This window comes from Lacerta agilis, chromosome 1 (assembly GCF_009819535.1).
Source record: "Lacerta agilis isolate rLacAgi1 chromosome 1, rLacAgi1.pri, whole genome shotgun sequence".
In the NCBI taxonomy this organism is placed as follows: Eukaryota; Metazoa; Chordata; class Lepidosauria; order Squamata; family Lacertidae; genus Lacerta; species Lacerta agilis.
Genome location: NC_046312.1, coordinates 20909420 through 20920622, shown reverse-complemented (window position 1 = coordinate 20920622; position 11203 = coordinate 20909420). Strand labels below are relative to the sequence as shown.

Sequence of the window (11203 nt, the reverse complement as noted above, 5' to 3'; positions counted from 1 at the left end):
TTTTATCTGCCTTCCCTGTACAAAACCAGCCTGATTCTTGTGTACTATTTTCCCTATTATTTTTTTTAACCTATTAGCCAATAATCCTGCATATATTTTATAATCAGCATTTAATAGAGAGATGGGCCTATAATTTGAAATTGATTCTAGATCCGTACCTTGTTTTGGTAAGAGTGTTATGTATGCCTGGGTCCAAGAGTCTGGAATGTTCCCCTTCTCTAGTGCTTCCTCTATCACTTCTTTTAATGGTTCAACTATTTCTTCTATCATTTCTTTATAATATTCTGATGGTATGCCGTCCGGGCCTGGGGATTTTCCTATTTTAGTCTTTTGAATTATTTCTTTGATTTCTATGGTTGATATTGGTTCATTAAGTAATTTATAATCTTCTTCTGCTATTTTTGTTAATTTGTTTTCTTTTATATATTTCTCTATCTCCTCTATTATAAAAGAAAACAAATTAACAAAAATAGCAGAAGATTATAAATTACTTAATGAACCAATATCAACCATAGAAATCAAAGAAATAATTCAAAAGACTAAAATAGGAAACATTCCTATGAAGAATAGATCTGTGCTGTTGGTTCAACTGGCAGATCATTCTCTCTCTCGCTCAAAAAAAGATCTACTACTCTGTGCCAGGATTACAACTGGCAGCAGCTGCAAGATTACAAGAGACTTGTTGCCCAAGAAGAAAGGTCCTAGTCACTCCAGAGAATGCAGTTCTGGGGAAATATACTATTTACTATTGAGATACTGGTGTATGGGTGTCTCAGTAGTAGATTTCTGGGGAAAATATACTACTCAGACACCCATACACCATTATCTCAATAGTGAACGTGTCACTACTGCCATTTTTAAAGGCCTGGCATTAGGAACATAACCTGCCTCGGGTCTTAGCCGACAATGTATTGCAGGCACTGGCAGGCAGCAGATCTCCAGGCAGGAGCTTATGCATAGCTGTCAACCTTTTCCTTTTTTGCAGGAAATTCCCTTATTATAGCATTGGGAAACAGCAGCGAGGGTTGACAGCTATGGTGTGCCAGGTCAACATGGACCTTCTGGCTGCAAGGCAAGGTGCTCTGCCACTGAACTACAGCTCCTGCCACAATACAATTAATTTGCATCTGGCTGGTGTTCAGCATTTGGGCCACGCGTGTACAAGAGCTTAACACACAGCCAAGTCATTCTTTTTCTCAGTTCAAATCAAAAGCTGGCTTGGGGCAGGGGAATGCATCAAATTGAAGTATTTCCTAGGGAAAGACAGGATGGATATGGACTGTGAATAATATTGGATATATACCACTTTCTGAAACAGTGGTGGAAGCGCTCAGGATGCAGAGTACATGGCAGAGTGCGCAACAGTCTAGGTCTCAGAGAGTACCTCAGTACTCAGAATGTTTTCAGAAGGCAAAGGCAACATTTTACCTGCAGCTTCCTAGCATAGAACATTGGAGCTACAAGCAGCTCCATAAGCACATGCAAAAGGTCACATTATTGAGAGTTGGTGTTTTTGAAGTACACAAAGGAACGGTGAGCTAGGAAAAGGCAGAGGGGGGGGGAGGAATAGCTACTTTCAGTGGTTGCTAACTCCCAGTTTGGGGACTCGATTTGGGACTTTTCACCACATTCCCCCTCAAGACCCCACCAATTTCTGGCAGCGGCAAGATGAAATTAAGTTGGTGCCATGGTGGAGTGAGCAGAGCAGAGCCCCTTGTTAAAAAAATGCAAGATGTTCTCTTCTTGATCATCCGATTGACTATGGGATGGGGGAAAAACACCTCCTCAGCTCACCCGCACCAACCAGCTGAAGAATGGGCTGTATCCAAGTGTGGGGATAAAGCCGCCCTGCTGCCCAGGGGCGAATGTAAGCAAAGGGCACATCTGCTCTATGTGGGCTTTTACAGTGAGATCCAATGTGGTTATTTGAAAGAGCTTCCCCTGTGCCTCTTTCTCTCTAACTTATATCACCAATGTTCCAGCTGCTTGGCAAAAAAAACAGAAAGAAAATAAATCCTACTTTTGCTGCATTATAGTACTAGAATGCCTCAGCAAATGGCAATAATGTAGTTCTCACTGGGGAAGCATCAAAGAGGCTAAAGTTAAACCGCAAACACACCTGAGGTGCAAGTTGCTGCTTAACAAACCACCCAATTAACAGACTGGAGACAAATGTGAGTTTAGAGTGAGACGTAAGCAGCTCAGCATGTTTTATTATCCTTCACAGGTCAACACTGCACAATCTCCCACCAAGTTGTGCAAACATACAATTACGTAAGAATCAGAAAACAGAACAGACACCCGTCTCCTTCAGTGTGGGGGGCTTTTGCGACCATGGTTTTTATCTTTAAACAAAACCCAAGCGCTTTTAATCAAATTGTTAACTCGTCACACCGGCGTTATGCAATTAATTAACTCACACACACCCCGCCACAACCCCAATTTACAGCTGGCCTTTTATTCTTCTTGAGATGTGCAATATAGAAGCTTGCAGTCAACAGCGGATCCTTTGGGTCCTTAAAGGATTAATTTCCAATTATAAAAAACAAACAGAAATGCCACATCCACTACAGGCCATTTTTCTGTGTGGAATTCCTTAGTTAATTCTCAAAAAAGGAGGCCACCAAAAGCTGAGTGAATGATTAAAAAAAAAGAAAAGAAAACCAGTACAATTCAAAGCAATCCCTTTGTTGTAATTGCCAAAACAGTCTCAGAGTGGTATTCAATAATGAAATTCTGAAGATGCTGATGAAGCTGTCCGTTCCAGAAGACTTCAGGAGCAGCTTCTGGAGTGAGACACACCCTTGGAAGGGATCCTGTCTTTAAAGTGCAGAACTTGGTGGTTATCCCTTCATGGCTTTTTTCTTTTTATTGACAGAGGATGCACTTAACTGTCTTTGCTTTACATTAGTTCCTGGGTTTTGACAACTACCACATTATTAACTGCTCGTTGCTGAATTTCTTGACTGAATTGCTTTTCGGTTAAAATTCATTGCAGGCTCGATCCATGGCTGATAGTATTCTGCAAGAGAAACGACACAAGTGTAAAAACAAGGGTTTTCTCACGGCACAGATTTGTTTTGCGTACTAGGGCAGGGTTTCGTAAACTCGGGTCTCCAGCTGTTTTTGGGCTGCGACTCCTATGACCCCCTAGCTAGCAGGACGGTGGGAACTGTAGTCAAACGCTGGAGACCCAAGTTTGGGAACACTGTACTATGGGCTGCATCCCCTGCTTGCATTGCTTGCCAGCCCTGCCTACCTGCCACAGCTCCTTACACCTGGTGAGAGGAGGTTCTGCTGCTTTCCCCAGCTTTTCAGGTCACTTGTGGAGAGGGGAAGGAGCGAAGGGCAGGGCGTGGGGTGGACCTCCCTGAACCTCACACTTCCACCCTCAACAAGCAGCAGCAACCTGCAGTATTGTCAAATGACTTCTCCCTTTTGCCACCCACCTGCCTGAGTCGCCTGCTCTGCTTGTCTGCTCACACACTTCTTCTGACTGCCGCCAGAGGCTAGGAGGACAAAGAGCAGAAAGACTCCCCACCCCCCATCCCACTCCCAAGAGAGCTGCAGTTTTGAAGCGCGGGCTCTCTTCTCTTGGTGGCAGCAGCAATGTGAACATTTCATTCCTCTTCCTCCTTGCCCTTTGGTGGCGGGCTGCTTGCTCCACTGGCCTGCTTACAATAATAATATTATAATTTATTACTTATATCCCACCCATCTGGCTTGGTTTCCCCAGCCACTCTGGGCGGCTTGGACATTTCTTGCCTTTGTTCTGTTCCCCCATCCCTGGGTGCCAGCAGCAGAAGCAGCAGCAATGGCCACTTGCTCTTCCCTTTTGCTTGGGCAGCAGGATAGCTCAGTTGGTTAGAGCAGGGTGCTGATAATGCCAAGGTTTCAGGTTTGATCCCTGCATGGGACAGCTGCATATTCCTGCATTGCAGGAGGTTGGGGCGAGATGACCCTCTTCCAACTCTACAATTCTATTATTCTCTCACCTTGCTTAAACTTGGATGCAGATGCACACTCCATCACTAGCACGACAACGGGAAGGCGCAAATATAGTGCAGTAAGATTAAACAAAGACACACACATCTATCTATGGTTTACTGGCACGTAAATGCTAAAAGCACATTTCATGTAACAGCTCTCTCTCCCTCTCTGTGTCAATAGATAGATAAGATAGATAGGAATATCTATCTTCAGATTACTTATAGAAGGTAGTAAGAACTAGCCCAAATATACAATTGACGTTCTCCTTCTAGAAAATGCACATCACACCTCTGGATCATTGGTAAACAGATTTTACCTCTCAATGGGATATCCTGTTTCGCAGACGTTGACCAAAGCATACAGTTGTCTCAGAGCATATTCATACTGAAAAACAGAAACAAACAGGAGAATTACACCTTTCCCCCACTCAACGCATAATTCTAAGGTAGGCAGCCGTTCATCTGAGGGCTGTAGTGCCTTTCAGTGGGGAGAGGGGAGTAATGGCTATGGGTGAAGCCGAAGTCTGTGGGGGTGAAACCAGAGCAAGAGATGGGTAGGGGCATGGCTTCTTCCCTGCCTCCTTCATTCCCACCCAGCTTGCTGTCAGGGGAGGTCAGACCACTCTTGCCAGAGGCACAAACTGATCAGATACAAAATATCCCTCTCAAGACAACCAAGATATCTTGATGCAAGCTCCTCCCAGAGAGGTGCAGCAGTTAGCCCAGTCTACTCATCACCTTGCACTTAGTTGTCGCTATACTTGAGCAAAATAGAAAATATGCACACCTTGTGCCAACCAAAATATGGTACAGGCGACTCCCCACCTACACAGTGGTTACGTTCCTCTGCCCCCCTCCATAAGTGGGGAGCTCTTGTGGCTCACAAAGAGACCCTACCCAGAGCCCAAAGAGGATGTCCTCTTTTCAGGCTTTGGGGTGGGTCTCCTCACGAGTCAGGAGGGCTCTCCAGGCTTCTCCCCCACTTCCGGGTTCCCAAGGCCACACATGTGTGCACAAATGGGGAGTTGCCTGTACAAACATTTTTTTAAAAAACTGCTGCTTCCCTTTCCAGCACAGACAGAGGTGGTGACCAGGGATAGATTAGGCCAAGAGTGTCAGTTTGCATTTCTTAGTACAGAAGGTATTGATCTGATGTGTTCTTTCCTGATCTTTCCTATTCTAATTAATTCAAGAGGGTTCTGAAACCTTCTGTGTGAAACAAGCAGAAGGTTCATGATGTTTGGGTTATACTTTCAGAGAAGCTGAGTACAGCTGGCTTAAACTGGTTCTCTCATCTCTTTCTGTCAAGGTCATGCTGACTATAAAAGTAGGGCCAGAAAGAGCCTGAGTTTCACTTTCTCTCTCTCTCTCTCTCTCTCTCTTCCTTCTGGTTTTGTGTTCTGTATATAGTGTTAAGGTTTAGTCTTATTGTAAGACTAAGTCTGTTGCAACTGGATTTCCTGTAGACAGTGCCAATCCTGAACGTCTTGGATTTGTGACCATTATGTTCATTTGCCTTCAGTAGCAGTAAAGCTCTGCTTGGTGAAATATAATTGCATCTGATCTATTTTGGGGGGAATCCTGCAACATGTTTACTCTGCTAACTGTACATTGGAATCTACTCTGGATCAATATTGAGTAGAATTCCGTGACAGAGTGTTCTGCATATTTTGGGAAGGACCGATACGTCCGCCTTCCTCGAGGTTGCAGTGCCTGAGCCTTGGCTCCAAGTCTGAAGAGACTTACCACAGGGGAGGCACTCCAGTTGAAGCAATGGCTCTTGAAGTGACGCACTGAGGCCTCGTAACAGTCGTAATTTGCGAGGTCCATCCTCTCCGACAGGAGTTGCTCTGTGCGCTCACTGGACAGCGTTATGAAGGATATAATCTTGCGCATGGCATTCTGGATTTGCTCTTTAGCCTGTGGAGGAAGAGACAAAGTAACTCTTTTGTTATCTAGAACAGTGTTTTTCAACCACTGTTCCGCGGCACACTAGTGTGCCGTGAGATGTTGCCTGGTGTGCCGTGGGAAAAATTACTTTATATATAGTCAATATAGGCACAGAGTTAAATTTTTTAACATTTTCTAATGGTGGTGTGCCTCGTGATTTTTTTCATGAAACAAGTGTGCCTTTGCCCAAAAAAGGTTGAAAAACACTGATCTAGAACACAGCTCCTTAGTGCCCTCCAGGCAACTGCGGCTCTAACAGAAGCCTCCTGTTCTTACACAGCTTTTTTGGGGGGAGGGTAAGCGAAGGGTTAAACCAAAGAAGTCTGCTAGCCACAACCACCATGTCCGTTTGCCTTCTGAACATCTCATTTCTGGTCACGTAACTCAGAGCTGCAAATTATCACAGAAGTCTCGGCTGTGACATTCTGGCTGTGTGTAGAGCAGGGGTCAGCAAACTTTCAGCAGGGGGCCGGTTCACTGTCCCTCAGACCTTGTGGGGGGCCGGGCTATACAGTTGTACCTCGGGTTAAGAACTTAATTCGTTCTGGAGGTCCGTTCCTAACGTGAAACTGTTCTTAACCTGAGGTACCACTTTAGCTAATGGGGCCTTCCTGCTGCTACTGCGCCGCCGCCGCGCAATTTCTGTTCTCATCGTGAAGCAAAGTTCTTAACCTGAGGTACTATTTCTGGGTTAGCGGAATCTAACCTGAAGCATCTGTAACATGAGGTAACACTGTATTTTGGGGGGAAAATGAATTCCTATGCCCCACAAATAACCCAGAGATGCATTTAAAATAAAAGGACACATTCTACTCATGTAAAAACACGCTGATTCCCGGACTGTCCGCAGGCCAGATTGAGAAGGCGATTGGGCCGCATCCGGTCCCCGGGCCATAGTTTGCCTACCCATGGTGTAGAGTGCATCTGCGTTTCGCATCTTGCTATGCTCAGGTGACCTCTAGGGGAAATCACAGCACATCCCCACCACTCATGTGGGGGGAAACATGACTCTTCCTTCTGTTCACGCTGGAACATATGGTTCCCACAGTCTGCTGTGAAAGCACCTTTTCTGAGGACTCTGCACGCAAAACAGACTGAAAAAGGAAGCTTGGGAAGTTTCAGTTTGAAAACAGAAAACCTCCAAGCTAGTTGGCAGCCTGTTGAGGTGCTTCTCAGATCATGAGACAGTATCATGGACAACACAGACAACAAGTATTTCGTACTGCAGCATGCTGACCAACTCTCAAAAACTGCTGCCAGTAGGCAACGCTGAAATCGTCCTCGCTCTAAAGTTCACCACCAAAATTTGCAAAAGAGGAAGCAGCTTTTCCCTCCCCCCAACCCTTGCACGTGCAAAGCAGGAGCACTCAAGCAGATCAGTGCTGAGTATAGTGCTCAGGGGCATATCCTGCCTGTTTGTGTAGAACCAAAGGTGAAGTATTTCAGAAGCTCTGCAAATGCCATCTTGGTGGTCAATATAACTCCACAATCAATTGGCAGTAGTAGCAACAATCAGCTCGTTTATATTCACTTTCTTTTATATAGGCCGATCAGCTTGCTTTGATGTTATCTGCGTGTTTGGGGTGCTGGTCTCTGAGCCCAGGAAAGGAAAATATCTGTAAGATTTGGGTATTTGCCACCTATGCCCTTATCAGGTCAGATGGAGTGATGGGAAGCCCCGGCCCAAGTGACGTATGCTGCTTTGTGTATGAAGAATATATGAATGTTTGCTTGGGTATGGAGAAGCTATCTCCTTGTTGCAGTGTCTGTCCCATGTCTGCAAAGGCTGAAAGCCCTGGCAGGCTGATTTGCTGCAAGTCTACACCTTTCTTTCATAAAGCACTAGAACGGATCACTCGGATGTTTTCAGCATCCTTTTTTTTGTATCCCTGCACCAACCACTGCACAGAGCCCTCCCTCCTTTGGGCTGGTGATTCAGAACATTGTTCCATCAAATGAAGTACGACACGAATTAGCGGCATTTGCACGGGTGCAGTGAGCTCCTACTTCCGACCTGCCACACTGTCGTTAACATTGCGCCCCTCTTGGCTCTTACCTCCAGGTGTCTCTTCATCTCTCCTAGAATCGCCTTGGCCTCAACTGCGTCATTTGTGGCCATCAGTTTGCGCTTCATGATGGCAAGGGGGACGTCGGGGCTGGGGGTGAGGTCATAGCGACTCACGGGGGGCAACGAAATGGGGGCGCTGGAGGCACTTCTTGTGCCTTGGAACTGTGCCACTTTCATGTGAGCGATGGACTGCAAGTGAAGAAGAAGAAGAAGTAGTCACCCTCCACTTTAATGGGACGGAAGCATTTTTGGGATGCAGCGCTGCTTTCAAAAGCTTGCAATTGCTTGAAAATCTGGAGGGGACTGGTCCTCTCTGTCGATTGGTTTGTTCTTCCAGCAGCCCCTGAGACAAGATGGGCAACTTTCCTGGCGGACTGAAAGCAAGGATCTGAGCTAGGTCCTCTCACATCTGTCTCTAGGCACTGTTAACGCACCCAATAAAACACCACAAACGGAGAGGCTATGGAGGAATTAAACTGTGCTTCAAGAGCACGTGTGATTTTATAAGCGAGTGCTTTACAGAGGCCTGAATGTACAAACTGTATCCAAAGGATCCATACTCGGTGATAAACTGGGAGCAAGAGTGGTGTAACGGTTAAGAGTGTTGGACTAGGATCTGGGAGACCCAGGTTCGAATCCCTATTCTGTCACTGGGTGACCTCGGACCAGTTACCGTCTCTTAGCCTAACCTACCCCACAGGGTTGTTGTGAGGAGGAAAACCATGTGCACCACCTTGAGATCCTTGGAAGATAGAGGTGGTATATAACTGTAACAAACGGTAATAATACTCAAGAGTAGACTTATTCGCCTCACGACACTACAATTCCCAAGAGTTCTCTGGAAAGAGGGATTTGACTGTTAAACTGTAGCTCTGAGAGGAATGAAGGTTTCCTAGCAACTCTCAGGAGCCTTAACAAACTACATTTCCCAGGATGCTTTGGGGTTGAAGTTGGATTCGACCCTGAGAAGCTACCTTATACCAGGTTAAACTACTTTGTCATCTACCCCAGTATTGTCTACCTACTCTGACCGGCAGCAGCTCTCCAGGGTCCCAGGGAATGTGTTACCTAGGGTGATGCCAGGGACTGAATCTGGGACCTATTGCATGCAAAATGTATGTGTTTTACCACAGGGATATATGACCCTTCTGCAATTTGAAACTGGCGGAAAACAAGGAGGGCTGGGGAAACTAGGAGTTGTCTCCGCTCTGGAAGGAGAGCATGTTGCAAAACTGGAGGGACAAGGGGGAAAGAGGAAGCAGCCATGCCCTGGATGGTTGGTCTTGCAGCATTAAGAAACAGATTGACTGCTGAAGCAGGGCAGGGTTGGGCCTTTAAGCTTCCCGAGTAGGAATTGCGCCTGGGGCCTTTAGCAAACTACTAACAGAGGACAAGTGTAAGGAACAAATCATGCAACAATAAGCTCTCTGAAGTAGGGTTGCTGAAGGATGGAATAGTCCAGAGTGTTGGATTAGGAAATCCTGGGTTTAAATCCTTGCAAAGTTGTGAAATATACCAGGAGACCTTGGGCAATCACTTTATCTATTTCACGGGGCTGTTGTGTTAAGGGGGGGGGAGAGAAATGGAGGGAAGGAAGGAACCATGTACGCAACTCCCCCCGCCTCCACCAGCTCTTGGGAGTAGGGTAAGGAAAGTAAGAAATAAAAGGTTTTGTTCCCCCATTTGTTTCTGCTTTTTCCATTTCAAGATTTAGGATGCAGACTGGAAGGTCCAATTCAAAATAGCTATGATTTGGCGTATTGTTAAGAGTGGAAGCTGGGAGACCTACTTGGCAATGAAGCTCACAGGGAGACCTTAGGCTGGTTGCTGTCTCTCAGCTTAACCTACCTCACAGGGGTTTTGTAGTATCACAGACAAAACCACACGAGGGTAAGAAATACAAAGTAAACATTGGTGCAAAACATGCTGTCCGCAATTGCCCATTTGAGACCAAACACTCACCAAGTTTCCATATTGCATCACATGGCTGGTGTTTGTATGCTTCTTTACCAACAGAAACTGCTTGTGCAGAGTTTCTTTCTTCAAATCCTCCTGCAGGAAACCCCCCCCCCAAAAAAAATGTATAGAGAGAAAAACAAAGAAAAGTTGCACATGATTCAGCTATCTAAATACCAACGCAATTGAAAAGGTTTTACTTCCCTTTTGGGAAAGAGGAGAGCTTAAAAAAGACAAGACAAGACGACAATTCCTAATGTGATTGTTCAATCAGAAAACTTGAAACGGTGTTTCAACAGAACTCCCATCGTGATTCTTAGTCAGTTAGGAAGTCTGCAATGAATGACTGGGCATCAAGAACTATGAAACAAATAGTACTATAGATTTATTCCCTCTGCAAGTTTGAATGTCATTTGATTGTATTTTTGTACAACAGTTTGTGATGCTTTCATGACAGGTTTATGGAAATAGTTCTTTTTAAAAAAAATTATACATTTTCAAATTTATACATTTCACTGATTTTATAATCCTTTTTACATTTCAAAACTTGACTTCCTTCCCCCACTTTCTGCGGTTCCTTAAATTTATTTTTAACGTTTTCTACATATCCAAATTAACCTAATTTGTTCATTTATTCCTCTTCTTTAAATATATACTGTTATGAAACTGCAGGTTATTATAATAATCCTGCCAATGTTTTTATCTGTTTGGTTTATGGAAATAGTTCTAGTAACAGTAACAGCTTTAATAAATACAAGTTATCTGTGCCCTTTTCAGACATTTGCAGCCTATATCTGCACTGCAGTTAGCTAGAAACACAACAGGTCTTCCTGCTACTGCCCACAATGGCAATGCATACAACCTCTTGTTGAATCTAGTATTTACTGGACTGCTGTCCCCTGCATCAATCCTCCATCAATAGTCATCTTAGGCCATCTTAGCCCCTTTCCCCAGCACACCTGCTGTCTGAAGAGCAGAGAGTACAAACTGGGGGGAGGGGGGGAAGACTTCTTAACTTAGAGCAATTGACTCTTGAATTTGTCTGTTTATCATCTATTGGTGTTGGGATAATAAGAAACAGAAAGGAGTCATCATTAAACCCTGGCACCTCTGAAGATTCCCAGGAGAGCACCACCAACATCATGGGTGGAGTTGCCCCCAGAGGCTGAAGCAGCCAATTTAAACTTGCACAGGTGTTGAAAGCTTGTGGAGAGACCTCTTGTAGACTCAAGATACCGTA

General features: G+C 45.0%; 1 protein-coding gene across 1 annotated transcript in view; it reads right to left on the bottom strand.

The window, feature by feature from the left end:
- Positions 1-2175: 2175 nt before the first annotated feature.
- LGMN (legumain) overlaps positions 2176-11203 on the bottom strand; it is a 32472-nt gene continuing 23444 nt past the window's right edge. Inside the window, exons 10-14 of the mRNA XM_033140805.1 lie at positions 9970-10059; positions 7996-8196; positions 5736-5909; positions 4307-4374; positions 2176-3022 (exon numbers count right to left, since the gene is read on the bottom strand). Of these exons, the coding sequence (XP_032996696.1) occupies positions 2983-3022; positions 4307-4374; positions 5736-5909; positions 7996-8196; positions 9970-10059 (573 nt within the window). The 3' untranslated portion in view covers positions 2176-2982. The remainder of the gene's footprint in view (positions 3023-4306; positions 4375-5735; positions 5910-7995; positions 8197-9969; positions 10060-11203) is intronic.